The 27,182-nt window shown below is 39.4% G+C and overlaps 2 protein-coding genes across 4 annotated transcripts in view; one reads left to right on the forward strand and one right to left on the reverse strand.

Annotated features, from left to right (window-relative positions):
• The window catches only part of LOC129762280 (monocarboxylate transporter 12-like), a 660,562-nt gene extending 634,204 nt beyond the window's left edge, over nucleotides 1–26,358 (reverse strand). For 2 of the 3 annotated variants that reach the window (XM_055760402.1, XM_055760404.1), the window contains exon 1: nucleotides 24,428–25,502. The gene's annotated coding sequence lies outside the window, so the exon portion shown is untranslated. Of the gene's footprint in view, nucleotides 1–24,427; nucleotides 25,503–26,034 lie in introns of those variants that run through there. The other variant, XM_055760403.1, reaches the window with a different exon arrangement.
• LOC129761396 (uncharacterized) lies at nucleotides 1,633–4,317 on the forward strand. The gene is made up of 4 exons (XM_055759116.1): nucleotides 1,633–1,678; nucleotides 1,748–1,936; nucleotides 2,531–3,289; nucleotides 3,335–4,317. Exons 1-4 carry the CDS (start codon nucleotides 1,633–1,635, stop codon nucleotides 4,315–4,317), a joined length of 1,977 nt encoding a protein of 658 aa, XP_055615091.1.
• Nucleotides 26,359–27,182: the final 824 nt, after the last annotated feature.

Below are 27,182 nucleotides of genomic sequence, written 5' to 3' on the forward strand. Positions count from 1 at the left end.
GAGTGTGCCTCGTTTGTAAGTTTAGCTGCCCCAGTATCGATAAATGCCAACGATTCGTGGGGCTAGAATACAATTCCCAGTGGGCCATGGTGAAAGATTTAGGTTTGTGCAGGAAATGCCTCAAAAAACACAAAGGGATGTGCAAACTTCAAAAGGAATGTGGAATGAAAGGATGTACATTTAAGCATCACCACCTTCTTCACAACTACCTACGTGCTGATCCCAGAACGTCCGAAAAAGATGCAGATTCCGTCGTAACGAACTCACTTGAGCGTGAATGCAACATACATCAAAATATCACCAACAAAGGGATGTTTCGAGTCATGCCAGTTATCGTCTACGGTTCGGAAAAACATTTTAAAACCTTCGCCTTTCTCGACGATGGCTCTTCGCTCACATTGATTGATGCTGCTCTAGCGACAGAGTTGAACCTTAATGGGAAACGGGAACCGTTATGCCTAAAATGGACAGGAAATAAATGTCGCGTGGAGAATGAATCGATGATGTTAGACATCCAGATATCCGGAACAGGAACAAACCATAAGCAATATCGCCTTCAAGGAGTGCATACAGTGTCAAGCTTAGATTTATTTCATCAAACTGTTGACGCGGAAAAGCTCGCAGCTCAATACAAACATTTGCGTGGAATACCAATGGAGTCCTACGAGAATGTGCAACCCCGTCTCTTAATAGGAATAGATAACGCTAATCTCAGCTATGCTCTAAAGGGGCTAGAGGGAGAAATGTATGAACCAGTGGCCACGAAAACCCGACTTGGATGGGTCGTTCACGGAGGTTCAGAAAAACACGACACGTTTGTCGGGCCCCATACCGTTCACACATGTCCGTGCCTTCTAGGAAACGTTGACACGTTAGAACATTCAGTGCAGGAATATTTATCGTTAGAAGGGATTGGTATCACAAAACCCGCGGTAGCTCTAACATCGAAAGAAGATCAGAGAGCGCTTCAAATCTTGAAAAGAATTGTCCAGACGGACAATGGACATTATGAAACACATCTACTGTGGAAATACGACAAATTCCGTCTGCCAAACAGCAAACCAGTTGCTTTACGACGATTCTACTGTTTAAAAGCTAGGATGAAAAGAGAACCAGCGTTAGCCGCAGTTCTAAGAGCGCAAATTGACGATTATCGAAGAAAAGGCTACATACGAAAGCTTACGAAAGATGAAGAATTGAAGATAGAAACGCAACCAGTGTGGTACATCCCAATATTTCCCGTATTCAACCCCAATAAACCGAATAAGGTGAGAATCGTGTGGGATTGCGCTGCCGAAACCAGAGGTATATCATTGAACTCAATGCTTTTAAAGGGCCCTGACCAGGTGATTCCTCTCGATGTCGTTTTGTACAAATTCCGAGAAAATAAAGTGGGACTCAGCGGCGACATAAGAGAAATGTTTTTACAAGTATTAATTGCAAAAGCAGATCAGAGTTTCCAACTATTCCTGTGGAAGGATCCGGAAGACGAGCAACCGAGCACGAATGTGGCACAAGTGATGACTGTTCGCCAAGCTGTGCCCAATATGTCAAAACCTTAATGCGGAGAAATATGCTGTACTTTTTCCCAGGGCTGTTGAGGCGATTACCAAGCGGCACTACGTGGACGACATGTTGGTGAGTGTTGAAACCGAGGAAGAAGCCATTCAACTAGCGTGTGAGGTTCGCCATATTCATGCACAGGGAGGTTTCGATATAAGAAACTGGATTTCTAATTCTTCTACAGTTCTCCATGCACTTGAGGAAAAGAAAACCGACGAGAAAAGTCTTCATATCGGAGCAGAGATGGCCACTGAAAAAGTGCTCGGAATGTGGTGGTGCACTGCCACAGATAACTTCACATATAAATTGTCGAGGAAACACGATGCTGATCTACTAGCAGGAGAACGTAAACCAACAAAACGGGAAGTCCTACGTATGTTAATGTCCATATTTGACCCGTTGGGCTTAATATCGAATGTCCTTATCATCCTCAAAATATTGTTTCAAGAAGTGTGGAGATCTGCAATAGGCTGGGATGACGAAATCCCAAATAGCATACACGACAAGTGGGACCAATGGCTGCAGGTCCTTGCTAAAGTAAAAGAAGTTAGTATACCTCGATGTTACCGTTACATGACGACGATAAGTTCACCAATCATAGTCCAGCTTCACACGTTTGTTGACGCAAGTGAATTAGGCTACGCAGCGGTTGTGTAATTGCGTTTTGAGCAGGGTAACACTGTGGAGTGTATGATAGTTGGAGCGAAGTCAAGAGTAGCGCCATTAAAATTCGTTTCCATCCCACGTCTTGAGCTGCAAAGCGCTATGATAGGTGCGAGACTGGCGAATACCATCTCTAAGGCTTTAACATTTAATATCACGGAGAAGTTTTATTGGACCGATGCCCGCGATGTCCTATGTTGGATACGTTCAGATCATCGTCAGTACTCTGTATATGTAGGGTGGCGAGTAAGCTAAATATTGGAAACAACAGATGCCAGTTGTTGAAAATGGGTTTGCTCCAAAGACAATGTAGCGGATGAAGCCACCAAGTGGAAGCGACAGCTGAATATCAGAAGCGACAGTAGATGGATAAGGGGTCCTAATTTCTTATGGCAAGCAAAGCACGCTTGGCCTACGGAACCATTCAACACTATCTCTACCACGGAAGAACTGCGGGCACACCTACTTTACCACAATGTGGTGCAGGAGCCATTGATACAAGTGGATAAATTCTCCAGTTGGCATCGATTGATGCGCATAGTAGCTACGGTTCTGCGATTTGTAGAAAACTTGCGCTATAAAGCCAGAGGCAAAAACAGAAAGATAGGTCCATTAACCAACGATGAACTACGATGCGCTTCCAATCTTCTATATCGACAAACACAAAGCGAATCTTTTCCTGACGAAACAGCTATTCTGTTCAACACTGACACAACTGAAAAAAGAATACCCAAATCAAGTTCTATCTTCAATTTGAATCCATTCCTCGACAACCAAAACGTTATGCGAATGCACGGAAGGATCCACGCTTGTGAATATGCTAGCACCGATGCCCGAAATCCAGTTATTCTACCAAAGGATCATCACATCACTAAATTAATAGTTAATGACTACCACTGCCGTTACCATCATCGTAATCATGAAACCGTGCTGAACGAGCTGAGACAGGTTTTTCGAATTCAGAAGCTACGGGTGCTGTATCGGAAAGTCAGAGCAAATTGCCAATTGTGCAAAAACCAGCGTGCATCACCACAACCACCTCCTATGGGCGACCTCCCGAGAGGTAGGTTGGCGGCATTCACAAGACCTTTCTCCTTTATCGGGATAGATTATTTCGGTCCACTTTCTGTAGCGGTTGGACGCAGAATTGAGAAGCGTTGGGGTGTACTTATAACCTGCCTGACCATTAGAGCAGTGCATTTAGAAATTGCACATTCGATGGACGCGGACTCTTGTATTAAAGCGTTGAGAAATTTCATGGCGAGGCGAGGAGTTCCGATTAAAATATACAGTGATCGGGGCACCAATTTTACAGCGGCCAACAAGGAGCTCAAAGCGGCACTTAAGGAAATAGATCAAAATAAAATAATCCAGGAGATAGTAAGTCCACAAACCGAATGGGAATTTCTTCCACCAGCATCCCCACACATGGGGGGTTCCTGGGAACGATTGGTGCAGACTGTGAAAATTAACTTACAACAGATGAAACCTGGGCGCAATCCTAGCGATGAAACTCTTCGGAATTTATTAGCGGAGATAGAGAATCTGATCAATTCCCGTCCATTAACCCACGTACCGGTAGATGATCCTGACGCACCAGTCTTAACGCCGAATCATTTCATCTTAGGCTCATCAAGTGGATTAAAACCTGGGACATGTCTAGACGATAGCGCTGTTGTGTTGCGGCGGTCCTGGCGGGCGTCACAGGTGGAAGCAAATATTTTTTGGCGAAGATGGGTTAGGGATTACCTCCCGGAACTCACGAGAAGAACTAAGTGGTTCAACACAGTAAAATCAATAGAAATTAATGATGTTGTTATTGTGATCGACCCGGAATTGCCTCGCAACTGTTGGCCTAAAGGAAGGATAGTCAGTGTAAACCAAGGGAAAGACGGACAGGTGAGGTCAGCAACGGTTCAGACAAAAAGTGGAATTTATGAGCGTCCTGCTACGAAGATCGCTGTTTTGGATGTTCGTCGCGAAGAACCAGTAAGCCATGAGCCTGGCGTACGTGGGGGGAGTGTCACATCCCTATCGGTCGGCGCTCCTCATCGAAGCAATCTGGATCGTGCAGCCATTGGGAGAGATTGAAACGTCAAGGTGAAAAAATATCATTGTCACGATTTTGCAATTACTATCCATTACCTGAAGAAAATTATATTATTATTGAATTTGAATGCAACGATTATAACAAATTATGAAGAGGAGAAAAATAGAGACAGAAGGAGAGAATAAGGAAACTAAACGTAAGTGAATTAGAAATGAAGTTGTTTCAGGGAATAATATGAATTGTTGTCTGCAGGAAATTTTTAATTTTGTGAATACAATATTATTTATACGGAACCCGCCTTATTCTTTCGTCTAACGAGTAACACCGACCCCGTACGAAGTGTACCATGTACAAATCCCTAATTCGACCGGTTGCAAATTATTCGGATTGATGGTGTTTTTGTACGAAATTCAGGTCCTTCGGAACGAGCCTGGCTTCCACGCATCTCATACCCAAACAAAATGCTGTGCCGTTCCATATGCAATGCCAAATTAACTAGACATCTCTCTTAAGCTGGTATGACGATTTTCAAGCACCATTTCTTTCACCTTCAAAAAGTTCCATCGGTGATCGACGTCCCCCTGTAACGTTTGAGTACGGTATTTACAGTCGATTTTGGAAATTTGAGGAATTTTGCAATATTTCCTCCCGACCACGTCGGGTTCTCAATGTGATTGTGCGAATTTTTTTTTCGCCTTTCGCGTTCCATCGTCGATAACTTTTGGATGTATCCTTCAATCTTAACGAATTCTGTACTACTGAACAAACAAACCACCCGGATCAAAACGCTGTCAATAGTTTCTCGATGTGACAACTAGGGGCGATGAAGTGAATAAAAATAAGCGACCAAATTCTAACTGAAACACACTTTGGGCCTGATTCTCGAATACACTTCACGGTGGATACAAAATAAACGGCACGCCATTGAACTACGTTTTACGAGTTAGTGAAGTGTCGAAGATAATAATGAGTTTTCAGGCAGAATGAGCACTTTTCAAATAAAAAAAAAGGAAAAATGGCACAGACCGCGCATCGTGCGAACACAGTTTCAGCAATCGTAAATTGATTGAAAATTATCTGCGTTCTAAAATGAACCAAGACCGACTCAATGGCTTGGCAATTTTTTCGATCGAAAATGAATCGAATGATCTCGATTTAAATGCAATTAAGGATCATTTTGCTCCAGTTAAAGCACCCAAGGCAAAGATTTGACTAGAGAATAAGCGAAGCTGGTAATGATTTTTCCTAGCCTTCTAAATACGGATAAACTGTTCAAAGTGAACTTTGCTATAAGGGAGTAGCTTTCTCAAAATATCAGAAACTCAAATTTAGTGAAAAAATCGTATAAAGTGGTATTTTTTTGGGGAGCCATTTGCATAGTTTATCGGGAGCGCTGTCTACCCTCACTACGCCGCTGGTCCAGACTATATGGTGAATGCATTAAAACATCCCAATCAAACTCGGAATTATGTATCCTTGCGTTGTCCTGATGGAACACAACACCTCTTCTGTCGGCCAATTCTGAACGTTTCTGGTCAATCGCTAGCTTCAAACAGTCCATTTGTTGACAGTAGAGATCTTAATTTAGTGTATTACATCAAAATAAAAATAATAAAAAAAGAAAAATTAATTAAGTTGTACGTATTTTACTGTTGCATTATCGGCACCATAAACACCATTCACAATTTCAGCGGCCAGGCTTGCGTTTTCGCAGAAAAAGTGTAAAATGTACCGAATTTTCTCTTTGTTGATCTCCAATGTTAACACCCTGTAACTCACAACTGAATTGAACAAACAAAAAACAGCAACAGATTTTTTTAGTATGAACGCGCGTGTACTTGAAATGGTATGATCGATATTACGCGAGATATTGATCACTAAGGCCAGCTATCGAGAAAATAATAGATTACTTTTTCCCCAAACCTAATATAAATTCATTTTCAGACAAAGTATTAGCTCAGGATTCTTGATTTATTTGCAAATAACATGTTTCTCCATTACATGGAATACATGTTTGATACAGAAAAGTAAATTTTCATTCATAATTTTTATTTTCAAAGCACGATATTCCACCTGAGAATCTATTGCCATTTTTGCTTCACATCAACGAAACACGAAGCTCTATTCCGCAAACGTGAAATCCAACGGGGCTAACAACGGTGTCATTGTAGAACACATGGGAATTGATTTTTTTTCGAACTTTCTCTCGAAGCTTTGCCAAAATTTCAACTAGAACATAAAATTGATCGACGGGCCGAAACGAATACAACAAAATAAAGCCAGCTCAAACCGGACCACTCCATCATCGGGTTTTGCGCTTACCAACATATTTGGCTGGGGGTCTTCGTAGCTTAATTGGTTGCGTGTCCGCTACTAAGCGAACGATCATGAGCTCATAACTCAGGACCCTCAATTGATCAACTTTGTGTGTTGTTCTAGTTTCTACGTCTACGTCTACAATCATCATGTGATGGTAATGCCAGCCTTTCACTCCTCATACGGTCTACTGTATCGGTAATAGGTGCTATTAATAACACAACAATAGAAGCCTCAACAGCCCCACTGTGTATGGTCCAACTGTGATCATTCGAACAATAGAGATATCCTTACGCCGAAAAAGTCGACATTGTGTAATTTACGATAAGATAGGAATGCTCTTACGCCTAAATGGCTACTGTGTAATATACAACGAAATTATCGTAGGATAAAATTGTACATGGATGAATTCGGCTCTGTTCCAGCTGAATTGTTAAATGAGCCTAATAAAATAAACAGATGGGATAAAAAAAAACACAGTTGGCCTTTCATTTTTATTTATATAAAAACGAAAATACTAAGAAATTCGACAAGTTTTTTAACACATTTGATCAATGCCGAAGAATGCCACATATTTTTTATTTTCTTACTTTGTAATTGCCAGTCCCAGTGATCAACTCTCTCAAAATAAAAATAAATAAATTCTAAACATCTGGACGAAATGGTATGATAAACGCTTCATTCGAAAGATAAAATATCTACGCGTTATATGCTTGTTACCTGTTGATTCAAAAACTTGTTTCAATAGCTTATACATTGCTTTCAAAACAGGCTATTTAAATCACACAAATATGTATGTAAGCGAGTGCCCGCTCGTAAATAAACTCAGTTATAATTGCGATTGCGATTGGAGCATGTTATCGCTGTTGTGGCGAAGCTAACTTCGTTCATCATGAAAGCGCTGATGAACGGTGTCACCAAGAGCCTGTTTGTGCAAACAAACGGCATTGGTACGTCGAGTTTGTTTAAGATTCCCTCTAAGGCCAAAAGGGAATTGTACCACTAAGAAGGCGACCAAGAAAACACCATAATCGAAAAGGCTTGAGGCATTGACAGCCGCCACACACAAATACATATGTGCGGAACTTTTTTCGTTTGTTGGAGCATCGAGCGTCGAAGAGAAGAACCCGAAAAGATGTCATCGCTGCTAACAAATAATTCGCCAGTTCTGCTTAGAACTTTGAATTACGTTGAAGCGAAAGAGTTAATTTTGTTTTGTAATTTTTGTTTGCAAATTAGTGACAAGCAATGTATTATGTATAGGGCAAACAGAAGAAAGCGGAGAATAAATTTTGCACCAATTTTGCGGGTTGCATATTGAATATGTCTGAATATTTTGCCTTCGCTACATATAAGTTGACCCCGTTCCTGTTAACTGATTGATCTGAAATTTGGAAGACACCTTTAATTCTACTGTCATTATAAAACTACGTATTCCATAACCGCCACCGTAATTAGTTGTTTGGAGACTGCGGCCATCTTGGAATTGGAATTTTCATGATCTGCTATGTTCTACTAGTCGAGACTTTTTTTTTGGTTGATGAGGTTTTGAAAAAAAAATATATATATAAAAATATATATGGCGCCATTTTGGATTTGCATTTTTCATAAATAACTGTATTCTACTAGACAACCCCTTTTATTTGATATATATATATATATATATATATATATATATATATATATATATATATATATATATATATATATATATATATATATATATATATATATATATATATATATATATATATATATATATATATATATATATATATATATATATATATATATATATATATATATATATATATATATATATATATATATATATTGATGGGGTTCTGAGAATGTGTAATCCGCCATTTTGTAGTGGCCGCCATCTTGGATTTACATTTTTCATAAATAACTGTGTTCTACTAGTCAATCCCTTTCATTCGATATACATATTGATGGAGTTTTGAGAAAATCTGTAATTCGCCATTTTGTAGCGGTCGCCATCTTCGATTTACATTTTCCATAAATAATTGTGTTCTACTGGTCAGGCCCTTTCATTCGATACCCATATTGATGGGGTTTTGGGAAAACTCATGTTGATGGGATTTTGAGAAAATATGTACATAATCCGCCGTTTTGTAGCGGCCGCAATCTTGGATTTTCATGGAATACGCAGTTTTATAATGACACCATAGATAAAGATGTGTTCCAAATTTCAGATCAAACGGTCAACAGGAAGGGGGTTAAATTTCTATTAATGTGGTACAGCGCTACAGACAAAGTTACAAAGTTACAAAGTTACAAAGTCACAAACATACAAACGGGTCAACCTAGATAAAACCATTTAATAAATAAGTGCAAATCATAATTATATTACGTTAACCGAGAGAAAATATTTTTTTTATGACTCGATTATCCGGAGGATTCGATTATTCGGAGTGAAAAAAAACAATACTCCGGATAATCGAGTCCGACCTGTATTAGGTTGGGGAAAAAGAAATCCATTATTTTCTGGGTAGATGGCTGTAGTGGTCGATATCTCGTATATTATCGGTCAAATTTATGCTCGTTGTACAGGCAACATTTTACACTAAAAATCCTTTGCAATTTTTGTTCCATTCAGTTGTGAGTTACAGGGTGTTAACAATGGAATTTTAAATTTTTGTATATACCCAACCGAAGCTAGGACGGAATCGAATGCAACAATAAAATTGAAGTTAAAAAAAAAAGTCGAATCAATCACAGAAAAAACCGAACTTAACCGGTATGGCAGTAGCATCCTATCAACATCGCTCAGGATCTAAAGATCGACCATAAAATAGTTTGGAATCAATTGCGCAAAGCTGGATTCGCAAAAAAAGCACGATGTTAAAGTGCCACACCAATTAACAGCAAAAAATGGAGGGGTTGTATCCGAAACACGACCGCTTAGGACGTAGGACTACGCAATCTTTTTGTTTTAATTTGTTGGATTATCATTTCGGATATTATTTGCGAATACGTCGAAATTCTATATTAACTCTTTAGTGAAAAGTTCCGGGAACCGTGAAAAGTTTTAATGGATTTTGTGTTTTTATAGAATCATTCCGAGAAGCAACGATTCTTTCTTGCATTTGCGAGAACAATACACTAATTGGTTATATGTCGTAATCAATGCACGCAATGCACTGAGTATTCAACGAGAGACATCTTCCGTACATCGCCATTCGTAACGCGCATGTAACAGATGCACACAGTTGCAGCGATAAAAATGAAACATCGAAACACACTTTATGTGAAATATTCGCTACCCACTCTACATTGTTGTGTCGAATCGGTCCCAACAAATGGTGTCGACAACGATGCCGATATCGTGCCATTTTGCAATGATTTTGTCGACCTACCCTTCGTATTCGACAACCAATTATGAGCCAAGGATGTGCCAATCTGGCACCACGTCGACCGATCGCAGCACTGCTTGAATCTTATTATAGCTTTGTTTGTGTTCTAGAAAATTAAAATAAAAAGTGCAGAAAAGCGTTCTTTATAATCATTTTATTAAACGCATAAGACGATAAGACGATAAGCTGATCATTCAACTCTGGTAATACCATCATCATTCGAAGCATCCTCCTCATTCAATTCGTTAACATCACCGGCCGGGATTTTCATACGTTATAATGAGGGAGAAAGTGCGGCAGCAACAGCTGAGATAAAATAAATTTTAAAGCCTAATCTTCTATCGTCTTCGCTAGTAATACCATTCTATTTATCCTCCTCAGTTTAGCCGTAATATATCGTAATTAATCGTTTCATCTTATTCACATCCTCGCTAATCATTCTTCAATCACTAGTGTTCCAGCTGCATGTTCTCCAGGACGGGTTTGGTGAATGACATTTGTGCCGCAACAGCTGAAATAAGATGAAGTTTACTTTTGAGAATAATGAAAATATAAGCCTACCGTGTTAGCAAGTCATTTGATTTGGGAAATTACCTTTTACTGTTGCAACCATTCAACCACTGCTTCAATGTTTTGTTTTTAAATGTAGCACTCGCTTTCGTGTTTTGAATGACAGCTTAGCGAGAAAGAGAGAAAGCAAAGCTACAGTGATCGCTCTGTTCAAGTTATCTTGTAGAATTATAGCTGAAACTATAGACATTGTTGCCTGCGGGAGGCAAGGTGAGGTAATATTCCAGCACTTTTGTAGCACTTTTCGTCGCTCGGCCGACATGGTGTCCATAACTGCTCGAAAATATAGGAATCTGGGTAGCGTTCGCAGCTCGAGGGAAAACATAGAACACAAAACGAGCAGAATAATCGACCTTTGTTATTTCGGGCACAGAAAGTTTCTGAGAATTTTCCACAGAAGAGATGAAATATATTTACACTAGCGTCAATTTACTTACTATGCAAGTGTGGAGTTTACTTCGTAAATATTCTCTTTTCGCTATCCCCCTTTGTTGTTTCTATTCTAGCGGCTGCGTAAGTTGCCCGTTATTGATAGCTCTGTTCGGGAAAGCACACAAATGGACAGAACAAATGTATGGGAAAATGGGAATGATTCCAATTTACATCAATTTAAACCATATACAGACTATGTGATTGCAATGTATAGCATATCAAACAAATCTTAGAAAATTTCCGATTCGATTGGTATGCAAATCGTTAAAATCCGTTAGCAGCAAAAAATAGCTATTAATGTTAACTTTATTTCATAAAAACGTGACCTGTTTTCTGATTTGACACCCTTATTGTAAGACGTAATCCTACGTCAAAAAAAAAACATAATGGATCGAATTTCCATCTGCGAAGCCTCGGCCAAACGGAATGAAATTTCTTAAACCGAATAGTGACTGGGGATGATAAATGGGCCACGAATGACAATATTGTGTGAAAATGATCGTGGTCAAGGCCACACACGTCTTTAGCGACTCGATAGAAACTCCGGGAGCTTGGTTGAGAAGTTTCAATGCATCCATCATGTAATCCGGACCTGGCACCAAGCGATTATCACCATTTTCTCAGATTAAAAAGATTGTGAATTTTGTTTTGAGGACCGAAACTTCTATAAGAATGGCATTATGAAGCTACCTTCAAAATGGCAAAAAAATTTCAACAAAACGGTGCCTATTTAACCTAAATCGGACAACCTGAAGCATTTTAAATAAAATTTTGAATGTATCGTAAAAAATAATGGATTCCTTTTTCCCCAACTCAATATATTTATTGGCTAACATTTGCCGTTTCCCAGATTGTAAATTGCTTGTTTTCGTTTTTTTGTTCATAGTTCCTTTGATGCTTTGTGTTTCGTAAAGTGGATAATTTTTCTCGCATCTGTTCATCATCTCAAGTTGTTCTCACTAATATTCAATCTTTACAATTTTAAAATATAACAAGCAACTGACGCTCGGCATACTTGCAGTAGTAATTTTTCGAGCGAGATAACCGAAACAGACTGGCAGCTGCTTTACCAATGATTTATCTACACGCATTAATATATACTTTATTTGACTCCACGTAAACAACTTTATTAGCTGCTTCTGCCATGTGGAGGAAGCAACTGCTTGGAGGAAATTCTGTATGATGTTTACCTATGACGGCAGCTGACTGTAATTTCCATATTATTGCATTTTTGCTGCCATTAAAAAAATCCAGTTGATATGAATCGGAAACGTGGAATGAGGTGAGCTGATTTTGTAAATAACCGTTGATGGTCGTCTGTGTGTTTACGACCTGAGGATGTGTATGGATGTTTTAAATGGAATTGGCTTTCTATATCTGGTATTTATATACGAGACAAAGTTGTATCGAAAAATTTATTATTACAATTATTAGTCGATACAGGAATGAAGCACAGTTGAAAGGTTGGAACTATATATTGTTTCATGAATTGATTTATTGAACGCCATTTCAACTGTTCCATAAAGTATTATCAGTTATTCCCCATAAAACCGTCCATCAATCTAAAATCCAACCTCACTCTGATCTTCAAGATGAGTAACATATTCGAATGAGTTGGCAAAATGGTATCAACCATGCAAAGCCTCAAGTCACTCGAGTTTCCAGTCATTTAACTTTTGCCCTGATTTCACCGTCTGCTTTCGATTTCTGGCCCCAAAAGCCACCACAGACGGGAGCTTATGCGAAGACCACGAAAACGCTTTTGGCTTGGAGATTCCAAGCCAAAGGAGATAACACCCCACAATTGTCTGTGCATGGCACAAGTCACGTTGGCTGTAGTTTTGCGATGTGAAAAGAAAGCATAAATCCGCTTTATCCTTTCCACACCCTCCGCCGGAAAAAGCTCGTAGCAAGAGAAGTGGTACGTTATTTATGTAAAAAGTGTGTGCATAAAAATGAGCAGCAAAACCGAACACAAGACGAACGGTACACAATCGAGGCTCGTTGTACTACAAAACATCTCGTAAAAAGGACCATGACCTATAAAAAGAGGCTCCGTGTTTCCTTGATATGCCGCTACGCCCCATCACTGAAGCCGATTTCCTATTCTCACCATCAACGCCTACGTTCTTTCATCAAATTTCTTCCAACAAACAGCTGCGATGAGCATGAATGAGCTGGCAACATTTGATGTAATAGTACCAGTGTTTCGGACTTGGGAGCCATACTAACGTGTTTTAATAACACACAATATTACAATAACAATTTGTTGTTTCATGCATGGTCATATGATTGTTTCTATCACAAGATAAAAAAGCGTGTTCGAAGGATAATCAAATAACACTGCAGTGATGCAAATTGTACCCAAATTATTATTGTAATGTATCAAAGGAAAAGTCTCTTTCATCTATTTTTGGATGCCTTCTGTTACGATTTATATTGTGTAAATATATTTCGCTGCGCGGAAAAACCAACGGCAAAATATATTGATGAGATGGGTAAGCATAGCACTTTGTACTCCTGGTAAAATTTGCGATAAAGTGTTCCTCTACTTTCATCAATCGGCTGAACAACACTACAAAACCTCGTTTTAGGCAAACCTTTATTAACACTAAAACTACCGACAGTTTTTATATACCTACTAGCTGACCCGGCAAACTTCGTCCCGCCCAAAATTTGTTTTTTGTTATCAATACCTTCAAACATTCACGTTTTCTTACTAAGCGCAAGTTCATGAGTCCAATCGCAGAACTGTTCATTGATTGATCTTCTAATCGACCTCGTTGAATTTACCTTTTACTAAAAAATTCCTAGTACTTCTACCAAAACTCATCATTATAATATCAGATTATTTTCACACACAATTCTCGTTCAAGATTTTTGAACCACTTTTGCAATAACATGTTTCTCCGTTACATGGAATAAATGTTATACATGATACAGGAAATATGATAGAATAAAGACAGACCCCTCCCCTCTTCTCCCCTTAGAGAGGGGGGAGGAGTGTCTATTCACCACAGAAATATTTCGTGTCCCCTTGATTGATTATTTTTCGCTTGATTATTTTTCGAGTTATGCAGAAATTTGTGTTTCATTTGTATGACAGCCCACCCTAAGAGAGGTGGGAGGAGTATCTAACCACCATAGAATCATTTATCGCACCATAAAACCTTCATATGCCTAATTTGATTTCATTTGCTTGATTAATTCTCGAGTAATGCACAAATTTGTGTTTCATTTGTGTGCAGTCCCCCTAAGAGGGGGGGGGGTATCTAACCACTAGATAATCATTTATTGTACCCTAAAACCTCCACATGCCAAATTTCGTTTCATTTTTTGGATTAATTATCGAGTAATGCAGAAATTTGTGTTTCATTTGTATGGCGTCCCGAAAACCTGCTCCGGTCCGTACTATCGTATTCAAAAAAAAAAAGAAGAGAACACGCGTTGAACTCGAAACTTTTCCTCATTTGCTTGATTAGTTCCACGAAAAACTGCGACAAATATACTTAAAAATGATCTGCCTTTAACTGTCCATCATTCTGATAGATGCTTCTGCTGGTATTCCAACCTAAAAATTTTTGCCGCTTTTCAAATGATCTTCAAATTTAAACAACGCAAGATTCCTCGCAGAGATTAAGGAAAATTATCAAATAAAAATCATTCAGCTCTTCATGTAGCACCGTGAATTCATCTTTTTCTGCCTGGAACAAAAGATTCAATCTGGTAATCTTGTGCAAAACATAAGTCGCACCGTCCGACACGAATCCTTTTAGACGCTCCTTGTAAGGAATTCCGTCCTTATGAAACTGATCAATCATTTCATTGTAAATACTTACATGCAGTGTTGCCACACGTTCAGATTTATCTGGAAAGGTACAGATTTTTTCGTTTTTTTCGGTACAGATTCTGTACGGTACAGAGTATAGATTTTCATTAAATAAGACGGGTGGTAATTTCGGGGACATAACCGGAGAGACGTAGGACTACACCAGGGGGTGTCCATTATTCGAATATCATCGAGCACAGATCCCAGAATGAGCAGCTTTTCATGTACAAAATTACAGAAAAAAATCAAATGATAAAATAAAACCTCAGCACTCAGCAAACACTCAATCGTTTAGATTCAAATACGAAAAAATCAAAATTTGTCGTGCAAATGTCGTGTGGTGCAAATGTTGTAGGAGTTATTGTTCAGCCGGCAACGAACACACAGGTGATGGCAAGCATATCGTAATAGGAATTTACCGTCTGGTATCGTGATATAATTGGGCTTTGCACTCCTCATGAATAACTGTGTTCTACTAGTCAAGTCCTTCATTTGATACCCATATTGATGGGGCTTTGAGAAAATATGTAATCCGCCATTTTGTAGCGGTCGCCATCTTGGATTCTCAAGATCATGAAATACGCAGTTTTATAATGACTGCAGGGATAAAGGTGTGTTCCAAATTGCAGATCAAGGGGTCAAATTTCAATAAATGTGGTACCGCGCCATAGACAAAGATGTTACATACAAACATACAAATATGTCACAGCTAAATAAAACCGTTTAAAAACTCCAGCATTTTATCAAATCGAGCGCTATTAGCCACTCATTCACCCGGTGCGACGCTTCCACCGCTTTTAACACACTTCGATAGGCTCTCCTGCTCTACATCCCATTGAAACTCCTGTCTTTCACTCTTGCGGCATCTCACCGCATACATCCCCGGCAAATGCAGCGATATCTCTTTTGCTGACAATCAATTCCAAGATATCGTCCATCCTGCTTGGCGTCTGATGATTGAATGTGGCCAAGCCCAACCATCGCTCACTTTATAGAGCCATATAGTTAACGTTGTAGCGACCGCCTATATTTATTTATAATCTCTTTTTTGTCTCCCTCCTTCACCTTGTCCATACGTTTCGCTCGTACCCGTGGTTGCTTGTAATGAATAGCTGTTTGCTGCGGGAGCGCAGACAAAATGTATGGGAAAGTAGGGAATTCTTTCTTCCAATTTTTCATCAATTCGAACTTTATATGAGCTGAAAAACCGTAATGCGTAGCATATAAACAATTACTGAGGATATTTCCTATCAATGTGTGTATTTGGAACCAAAATCCATTCATTAATTGAGGAGGTATTAGCGTTCAAAAACTGAACACTTTTTCACACCGAAATATTGAAATGGGCCCCTATATTGAAAGGTTAGACGTAGTCCTACGTCAAAAGTACAGATTGGTATAATTTTTTTCCACGCGTGAAATTTCTTACATTCGAACAAAGCAACATTAAGGTACATTACGACTTTTACGCCGCTTGGAGCAATTTTTTTTAAATTTTTATTTATGATAGCACGCAATCTAGATTCGAAAACATGTATATGCATTATAAAACACACGAAGGACTTGCAAATGTAAATATAGTATTTGTAAGTAAAAAATGAGTATTTTTCACGCTAAATTTCTACAACGAATATTTTCGATGGTACAGATTTTTGGACGAAAATTACAGATGAGAAAGATTTTTAACCCCTCTGTTACAGATTATAACGTGGCAACACTGCTTGTATGATCAGCAGCACCAAGCGATACTTCGGCATAAAACCCGTCATGTATCTTAATTTTGCTTTGTTCAATGAAATTTCACACGTGGAAAAAATCTGTACTTTTTGACGTACAGAATCTGTATCAAAAATAATGAAAAAGTCTGTACCTTTCCAGATAAATCTATACGTGTGGCAACACTGCTCTACACTACTATACCCCCTATATCCTATACCCTACTATACCTGCTATTCCCCCTTAATGGAGAACTCCGTGTTTTGCGGCAAAGAGCGTTGTTTTCTATGTTCAAACAGAAACACAAAAGGTCGAAGATGTCTAATTATGTTTATACATGCGAACACCTGACTGCATTTCGGGGACTGTTTCGAAAGATATTATATGAATTATAGCTTATATTTTTTATATGAAAACAACGCATTAAAACGCATGGTTTAGTAAATTCTTATCTGAAGTTTACATAAAAATATCTCTGGATAATCTTTCATAATCTCACAAAGTTATACATCACTGATTTTTCAAGTAAAATTAATTCCGACCATAAACGATTAAAGTTGTGAAATTACCAACATTTATAGCAGCCCCCCGGTGAGGATGTTCTAAGAGCTCCCGCAGACTGCAAACTTTTTATCGGTTGATAGGCTGATCTGCTTCTTAATCAGTACGGAGAGGTATGCATATCCGCTCAGTTTAGTGCGATTAACACTTTTGTAGAGAGGCGAATGAACTTCAAAGTTTAAAGCCTCTTAAAAACAAAGAAAGAAGAAGAACACTTTTTTTTCTTTAGTGTATGAAATGTTGGAGAGAAGATAAATTATATGATAGCAGAGTGTGTTTAAAAGAAGCTCGTATGGAAAAGAGTTCCATAGAGATTTTTTTGAATTAAATACCCCTTTAAAAAAATAACGGAAATAAAGTATTATTGTGTATTATTGTACTTCCTATTCGAGTGTAGTATTTGGTTAGAAAAATAAAATAATAATAATAAAATGATAAAATAATAAAGTGAGCTTACCATAGATAAAATTAACATCTTCTACGTGTCTCAGACTATTGGGGTCGAAAACATCTTAAACTGGTTTTTGCACGAATGCCAATTTGATTTCAATTTAATGCTTTTTAATATTTTTTGACGTAGAACTACGTCTTTCATTAAGGGTGCCAAATCAGAAAACAGGTCACGTTTTCATGAAATAAAGTTAACCTTAATAACTATTTTTGCCGTGAACGGATTTTGGCGATTTACATACTAAACGGATCGGAAATACCGTAAGATTTGTTAGATATGTTATACATTAGAATTCCCTGGTTTGTAAATGGTTAAAATTCATAAAAACTTAAACGTTTCTATTTTCCCCTACATTTGTTCTGTCCATTTGTGTGCTTTCCCGAACAAAGCTGTCAATAACGAGCAACTTATCGACGACCAACGGAGGGGAAATCGTAGGATTTAAAGTCTCCGTGAACAAAGGAAAAGTAGAAGAATGAAGGGGAATACTTGCCTAGAGTATAAACAGTGGATCTCGCTGAGAAAAACATCCATTCGGCATCGGACTGTTGAGCAATCCAGTTCACTTTGCTTTCGCTGCGCTTCGATCTAAGATTGGACCCCACCAGTGGTAATCCAACTTGGATATCGTCGTGTGATTTTTTCTGTTCGTTTCTCGCGTTATTCGTATCGTGTGTTTTTCTTTCCGCGTCATAAATTGGACGCTTCGCGTAGTGTGTGATGAGCAAAAAGAAGAGGAAGGCAGGCTCGAGCCATGCAAAAAACGAACGCATTGCCAGGGGCAATAAAATTTCGAGACAAGCGTCATCTAATGAGGCACGCGATGGCGATTTCGGCGCGTCGTTCGAAAATGTAAACGCAGTTACCCAGGCAGCAACCAAAATCAAGCTCCTCCCGCTGGTGGTGAAGGCGGTCGCACTTGACAAACTCATCAGCGAATTCGCATCGATGGGTGTTACATCAGAGTACAAGCTGTGTGGCATTATTCAGTCTTTTTCCAAGCAGTTAACATTGTTTGTTTTCCGTCATCATAAGGGCTTCGTTGGTGCCTTTGAGAATGCATCAATGCATTAAACTGACGTTATGGCGAAGCAGGTGTTAAGGTTGTCTGCCAAAAAAATTATTTGGGGAATACCAAGCATCTTGAATGTCTTACTGGAATGTTACAAGTTATTTGGATTCGCGTGCCAGTCGCAAAACTGCCTTCAACTAGGATTGCATTTACGCTAATATTGATCATAATGAAGCATTGCTACTATTTTCGAAGTTGTTATTAACGAAAAGAGTTTATTTCGCTTATTTAGTTACCAAGAAAGTAAATGTCGTTCTGGAATTTTGTATGTGATTAGGTTTTGCTTGCCAGTAACAAAACTTCCTCCACTAAGGGTGACAGCTGCGCTTCTCTCAAGCATGAGAAAGTAATGCAACTTTTCTCAAGGCCAGTAATATTAACAGAAGCGTTTCTTTTGAGAATAGCGCAAAATGATGAGAAGTGTTTATATTCCTGGTAGTTTCAAGCCACCAATGTATGGCTCTGTATGCATGCTATGGTGAACGCTTGTTTGGCGCTTGGTTTACGTTGTACGAACGATGCCTAGAGGTGCGATTCCTTTGAGGCAATACTAAATAACATGTAGCATGATATTTGATACTTGCACCGGTTGTCATTGTTGTAAAGGTTGTTGTTGTTTCCATGCGGTGCCAAAGATATATTGGTGTAGTTATAAGATGTGGAATAATGGTGCTGGTGCAACATGTATATAATCGACTGTAGCCGAGTCTATGTAAATTGCGAAAAAGGCCACCGGAATAGCGTTCGAGGTAAATTTCCAATGCATTGACATGAAATAAATTGCGACATACGATCAGCTAGTGTATTGTTTTGCGAGGGCAAGAATGAATCATCAATAAATTATCGTCAACTGATTCTACAATGAAAAAACCGTTCCAGAGATTATTCTACTAAGCAGTTGTTTCTAATTTCACAGCATTATAGAATAATATCCGAAGGTAAAAACAAGCGACTTATAAAAAATAACAGCGTAGTTCTACGTCACAATACGGTCGTATCTTGGACACAACCTCCTATAATTTTTTTAACTTATATATTAATCTTAAAAAATATGTTATATTTTTTTCTATAAACAAAAAACTTCATCATTAACGTTGACCAGTTGCCGTATTGTAGTCAGTCGTTTTTTACACTTTGGCAAGCTATTTTTCATCATATATCTATATTAAGGCAGTATTCTAGTCTAGAATTTTGTAAAGCAGTGAAAATTTATTTGTAAAACTGGAAAAATAATTGCCTGAGCTCAATGCTTTGCTCGAACTGACAGCTCCACACCGGAGAGAAGAAGTTGAACATCGTGAGGCACTTCGTGTCTGCCGGATATAGCCGATCCGGCGTTTACAATATCTTCTCCCTTCCGGAGAAGGGCGAGAGTGTCGAATGGAAGCCGGGATGTCCTGAAGTGGTACGAAGCCAACGGGGTCACTTTCGTACCCAAGGACATGAGCCCCCCCCCCCAACGCACCAGAACTAAGGTCTATCGAAAAATACTGGGCTGTTATGAAGCAGGCACTACGGAGATCAAATCTGAGGAAGACCTGAAGAAAAAGCGGGTTTCCGTACAGATATTGTACAGAACGTTATGAGTGGAGTTAAGCGTGAAAGTGTTAAGTAGAACATGGGATGGTTCCATTCTTTTCATCTATCCATATGGTCATAATTTAACATACCACAATTTGCTTCATCAATTAATACATCGATACAAGAACAACAAAATAACCTAGCTCCTATCGGAGCGCATACAACAATTGTTCCCAATCATTGCAAAGCTGAAGGCTCCAAAAAGGATGTTTTTCTGCAACACAAAACTGCCCCTCTTCGTTCTCGGTGAGATTGGATGTGTTGGGCAAACACTAACCAGACTGAAGACTAACCGAAGTGCTATCGGCAGGTCGGAAGAAAATTAGTATGCTCAGAAGATAATGGGATGTGCTCTCTAATCATTGTTCTTTGCAGGTGTTTGAAAGATGATGTTTTGTATGCTAGTGGTGGCAAGAAAGTGGGACTTAAATGGAATTAATTTGACCGCATATAAACGCAGGTTTCGCAGGAAAATGCGTTGCGACGAAATTCTTTTGTAAGTGGCAAACGAAATGAAATCATATTAAAATTGGTATTATTGTGTATTGTGTATAATTTAAACAGGCATTATGTGTTCGTGCAAACTTTGTCATCAATCTCCATGCTCGCATTCCATTCTGACTAGTTCTAAATCCGTGAAAGCAATTTATTTGTCCTGATTACAGTGCTGCTAGTTTTGTTCACCAAACCATTATATTGCTCATGCGATTGCGGTAAAGCTTTATATTCTCCATTGTTCTGGCATCATTCGCCGAATCCCATTTAATAAGCATTAGCATGATCGCCTTGAATTCCAATCTACAATCATTAATATCATTCATTCTCTGTTCCAAGTAAGTGCTATTTTCCCTATCATCCCATTAACCGTTGCTTTTACCTCATATTCACGTCCCGTGAATACAGTATACAGATGTTATGTTCGTACATATATGATGTACAGCTCGGTTCTACTCGTTTTTTTCTCTGTTCTGCTCTTGATGGAGTGTAAGCTTTTTTACCCGTCATTTTTTATCGCTCTCATCAAGCACGCATTCCGTGGTATATCTTAACAGTCATTTTCCACACATGCGGTTTCGGCCGGTAAAACGATGGTGGAGGAGGGAGGGAGTGAAAATCCGCCCAACATCGCGAAAACGTATGCTGTTATAGTTATTTTATGAAAGGGGTGATTGAATTTCCAAAGTTCATTGAGTCGATGTGAGTGTTCTTTGATATCTTCTGTTGGGATGCCATTCGGGAAAATGTGCTCATGGAAAAAAACCGTGAGAGAAATATGTCTTGTGTCGTATGTGTCAACTCCATGCATTTTGAATCGTACTATTTCGGAACAAAGACTCAATTCGCTACATTATGGTTATATTGATTGGTGTCCAGTGTATTCGAAGTACATTTCATACGATTTCTTACGATGTACGTTTAAATTAGGATAGAAATCGCATGACTTCGAGGATTTCGAAGTATGTTCACATCGTGTTCCGTCACGGAACGGTTTGATTGCCTGTCAACTTCACTTGTGTATGTAGAAAAACATCTTTAAAATAAACATAAACTCTTTCATGGTTGGCATATTTTTTGATTTTTACCGAAAAAGTGTATAAGTTTTATAAACTTACTAGCTGACCCGGCAAACTTCGTCTCGCCCAAAATTTATTTTTTTGTTATCAATACCTCCAAACATTCACGTTTTCTTACTCACGATCATGGGTCCAATCCCAGAACTGTTCATTGATTCATATTCTAATTGACTCTTTACAATTCACTTTTAATATAAATTTCCTAGTACTTCTACCAAAACTCGTCACCATAATATCAGATTGTTTTCAGACATAATTCTCGTTCCAGATTTTTCAACCACTTACAAATATTAGGCTGTCAAAAAAGTCCTGCGGTATTTTTTTTGAATTTTCATTTGTTCATGAAATTAGTTACAATCATCTGTTTTAAGTCAAATATGCGCCGTTTTGTTCGATGACTTGTTCCCAACGAGATGCCAACTTCATAATACCCCTGTTATAGAAGCTCGCTTCCTTATTAGCAAAAAAAACTCGGATAGCCAATTTTCACAGGCCTCTTTTGTGGCTAACTTCTGACTACCTAGCTCGTTCGCCATGGACAAAAACAGGTGATAGTCACTTGGTGCAAGGTCCGGACTATACGGCGGTCACCAAAGAAGTGTGTGGCCTGGCGTTGTCCTGATGGAAGACAATGCGGCCTCTGTTTATCAAAGATGGCCTCTTCTTCATGATTGCTACCTTCAAGCGGTCCAGTTGTTGGCAGTACAGGTCCGAATTGAGCGTTTGGCCATAGGGAAGCAGCTCATAATAGATTATTCCTTGACAATCCCATCAAACACACAGCAGAACCTTCCTGGCCGTTAATGAGGGCTTGGCCTCCGTCTGAGCCGCTTCAGCGGGCTTCGACCACGACCGTTTGCGCTTCACGTTGTCGTAAGTGACCCACTTTTCATCGCCAGTCACCATCCGCTTCAGAAACGGGTCGATTTTGTTGCGATTCAGCAGTGATTCACATACGTCGATACGGTCAAATATGTTTTTTTGCGTCAACGTGTGTGGCACCCATACATCGAGCTTCTTTGTGAATCCAAGTTTCTTCAAATGGTTAATAACGGTTTGATGACTTATCCCCAGCTCTTGGCCGATGCTACGGCTGCTACTATGCCGGTCTTTCTCGGCTAATTCAGCGATTTTGTCGCAATTTTCGACGACAGGCCTTCCGGAGCGTGGCGCATCTTCGACGACCTCGTCACCAGAACGAAAACGTTGAAACCATCGTTGTGCGGTGGAAATGGAAACTGTATCGGGTCCATAAACTGCACAAATTTTATTGGCAGCTTGAGATGCATTTTTGCCTTTGTCATAGTAGTACTGTAAAATATGTCGGATTTTCTCTTTATTTTGCTCTATAACTCACGAACGACTTAACCAAACAAAACACTGTCAAGGACTATATTATAGCGCTGCAAAAATACCTTTCCAACAAGCTTAGTATGACTCGATACAATGAATACAACTAGAACTACGCGCTTACAACGACACCTCGCGGAAATACCGCAGGACTTTTTTGACAGCCTAATAATAGAAAAATAAAGTATTACAAGTATTTCAAAATTAAACTCATATGGAAAATTGTTTTGTTTTACTACTCATTTCTCTGTCATAAAAAATCAATGAGCCACAGCAAACGTGGCAGGGTTCAGCAAGTAAAATTTGAAACAAAATAAACTTAAATGGAATTTAAATTTAATTTATGCGCAATTCGGTTATTTCCTGAATTATTCTAATAAAATAAAGAAAAATGTCCACGTGGACAAGAGGGGGAGGGGTATGAAAATGTCCACGCTTGTCCATGGAGGGGGAGGGGAGAGTCCAAAATCACGCTTTTTCTGTCCACGTGGTATGTGGACAGCCCCTAATAAGAAACACATAACGTTCCGCATAATGGGGCTTAGTTAAGTTGGAGTGGCATATTTTTTCAGAGTCAAAGCCACAAAAGAAACCTCTTCAAGAGCAGAATGTGATGAGGTATATCAGCTTTAGTAAACAGGAAATTGTAGGTCGTTATTCACCTATGACCACTTTGCCCCCAAACATCAAAGTAATTCCTATGCTAATTAATCGCTGAAATTAAACAAAATATCTGTTCACCGCTCCTAGAATATGTGAACAGTTGTCCAAACTGATGATTTGTCCAACATATCAGATTGAACAAACTAAATTTCACGAGAAATTCCTTAGATACCATACGTACAGAACTACGGGCGAATGGCTATCGAGAGAGCAATTTCTGTTTTTATTTATATTTTGACATGCGTCATCTCTACTGAAGTATAGGGTGGCTCAAAAGTCATTACATTCTTAAAACATAAGGTGGCTATCAATACGGCATCTATAGGCAATAGTTATACTACCAAACAAGCAGGTGACCACTTTTCCCCGCATGACCAATTTGCCCCCACTACCCCTATGAACGGAAAGAAGTTCACCGGGTCTGAAAACTCTGATAGTGAAAATCAAAACAAAATATTCTTCTTATGGTATCGTTTGAACATTTTTGATTTATATTTTCCGCATGGAAAATTATCTACTTGAAGTGGCATTGGCCATAATACACAAACTTACATATAAGTTGGTCTTTCACGAGTGCAAAAATGCTGTATCAATGTGATCGCTTCTTTTTTCAAAGATTCAATGTCATGATAAAATAAATATATTAAACAAATACTTACCAGATTAATTTTATGAATCTCGTGTTACATTTACATCGTTCATCTTCTCACGATAATGTGAACACTTCCGTATTTCGCTATCGCGAGCGCAAACTTCAACATTAATTTTGCGCTTTAAGACTAGATTAATGCTATTAAAATTTAACGATGATTTATTCCCATTATTCAATCGCAGCTCACGAGCATTTTTTCGGACTTCCTGTTCTTCTGCCTCGGAAGTAAGCTACAACTACTTCCGAACAGCTGAGTTTCACCACCCGGAGCACGTAATTAATTCCTCTAAATAAACCTATTACTCGCCGCTCTATTACTGGAAGCGGAGCGGCCAATGTGGATGATTTATAGCTTCGCGCCTTTGCTCACAGCTGTACTCTAAATTTCTGCTTGCCACCCGCCACTTCCAAACAAACTTCAGGCTAATTAGTCATTCACCATCGGCAGCATAAATTATTGAACATTGACACTATTTTCGCACATTCATTCACTCTGTGGTGTGATCTTCGCTGTGGTCAAGACACAGTGTTCTTCTTCCACTTGACATCGACTCGCGCTTCGACAAATTTACGCATTCCCCAACAGCATTAGAGATTGGTCCTCGATTTGGTGCACTCATATATTGCGGGCACGTCTCGGGGAACCTGCCTTCGATACTTCTCGGGGAGAACGGCGAACGCGCGAAACGTAAGACACCGTGCGTCAACTTCGAATCGTTGGGGTTCTAACTATGCGATGGTTCCTTGGGGGGAGGTGAGGAAGGTGAGGTGGGCAATAATCAATGATCGTAATGGCCTAGTGGTGAGATATGATCGTGTTTTGAAAATCACCAAAGCAATGTGATTCACAGGGAAGGATTGAATGAATCGATTTGAAGTGATGTCATGCGAGTGTGCACAGAGATTCTCGTGTATAATTATTATGCTTTTAGTTATTCGTGAATCAACATTTAGGACACTATAGGAAAACATTAGGCTGACACATTTAAGATTATAGCGCGATACAAAAACCACTGAGAGTGGAAATAGAACAGAATACAATAGAACAGATATGCATGAGAAAACATATTTCAACAAAATTTAATCAATAATTGAGATTCAAATACTAACAGTTAGAACATATTTCATGATAGCAAGAAAAATTTTGTGGCTTCACTGATTATCATAATTCCAATTAGAAACCCGATTAGCACGCACTGGCGGATCAAAAGCACAAACTCTTCCCTTCACGGAATTTTCATCTAGTTTGGATCATCCAGATAGAGAGCACCTGTCTTACAAATTAAACTCTTCTCCATCCAAATTAGACCTAATATAATACCGTTCTTCGATTGGAATCACCAATCATAGCGTAATTTGGCAGTCCGAACCATTCAACAAGTGGCAAACGGTTACAAACATTGGGGCTGTCATCGATGACGATTATGCTAATATTGCAAACTTGCGACAGCGTCACCCGAACTTCGCAGTCTATTTTCCCAACAAACTTCGATTATTGCATATCCAATTTCACCCCTCACTGGTTGACTGAGTCGCACAACCGAATTCGACGACGAGGTGCTACTTGCAGATGCGACACACATTCTCACCCACATTTAGCATTTTAGTGCTCACATCGTGCCCGTGGCCAACCCCAGTGGCGACCAGCCCCGGCGGTTTTCGATACGCGACGAGCAGCTCAATCAGACCGCTGCTGACCTATCCGACGTTATTCTCGCCCTCGCAACCAATACGCACCACACGCGAGGTAAACACGCAAACCACACGCCACCGCCACCGTAAATACCGATACCGCGAAACAATGACGTAGCAGACGGCCCCCGAAAACACCGAACCTAGAAGCCTATACAAACGATGCGGTGGCCACTTGTGGATCGTTGTGATAGTAGCGAACAAACAGTTGGGTATTATCGGACCGTTCAAGACTCGAGACCGAAGCGCGCCATGCCATGTAACCAACTGAATGGACACGGTTTGAATAAATCAGCATGTTCCGAGTTCGGCTGGTGTTGGCTCTGCGTTGAGGATAGTATATGGTGGTACACTCTGCTGCCGTCTGGTGGTCGCCAGGAGAGATTCACCCTAACCCGGACAAAGGCGCAATTTTTCTCGCTCTGAACAACTGAAGATAGGTCACGGAAACTTTCAGCTTCTTTCGGTTTCGTTGATTCGATTTTCGGGAAACTCTTCTCTTAAGCTGCAAAGACGAAGGCAATATTGTAATAAAACTTTTAAAATATCTCACCCGCCAGCCAGCCAGCCGGCTGCTGGAAGAGCAATGGGAGCAGGGTGCCCAGGCGCATCGAGTAATGCGCATTCACCCTACCTGAACCCTGCCTCCCATCCCGAGATACGATGTTGTGCAGACACGCGGTTCCCGGCCCTGTCCCAACAATCCTTCGTTTGTCTATTCGTCTTCAATCTCGTTCTTTTATGTGACCAACAACCCACCGCCGATTTTCCCGGTGCTTTCAGCCACACTTTCAGCCAGCAACGTCGAATTGGCTCGCGGTGGAGGAATTTCGCATTTCGTCTATGTTTATTAGCCGCTGGATGATGGGGGAGATGAGCTGGTGAGGTACTTCGAGGAATATGAATTCGTCAATTGCGTAGCAGATTTTAAAGAGGGAATTGGCAGGTTGATAATTAATTGACATTTAGTTTGGTACATTCTCCATATTTGTTCCATCCTAATTATTTTTTATTATCATAATTTATTTCATCCGAATGTTTGTTGGTAAACTAAAATTGTTTCTAATATC

This window comes from Toxorhynchites rutilus, chromosome 1 (assembly GCF_029784135.1).
Source record: "Toxorhynchites rutilus septentrionalis strain SRP chromosome 1, ASM2978413v1, whole genome shotgun sequence".
NCBI classification, from domain to species: Eukaryota; Metazoa; Arthropoda; class Insecta; order Diptera; family Culicidae; genus Toxorhynchites; species Toxorhynchites rutilus.

What these genes read in the sequence shown, in the direction of transcription:
- LOC129761396 (XM_055759116.1), top strand. Translation starts at nt 1,633, where the DNA reads ATGTTGGTGAGTGTTGAAACCGAGGAAGAAGCCATTCAACTAGCGT. An exon ending in AACAAAACGGGAAGTCCTAC is followed by an intron (nt 1,937 to 2,530) that starts GTATGTTAATGT and finishes TTTGCTCCAAAG; the next exon opens with ACAATGTAGCGGATGAAGCC. An exon ending in TATGGGCGACCTCCCGAGAG is followed by an intron (nt 3,290 to 3,334) that starts GTAGGTTGGCGG and finishes TTATCGGGATAG; the next exon opens with ATTATTTCGGTCCACTTTCT.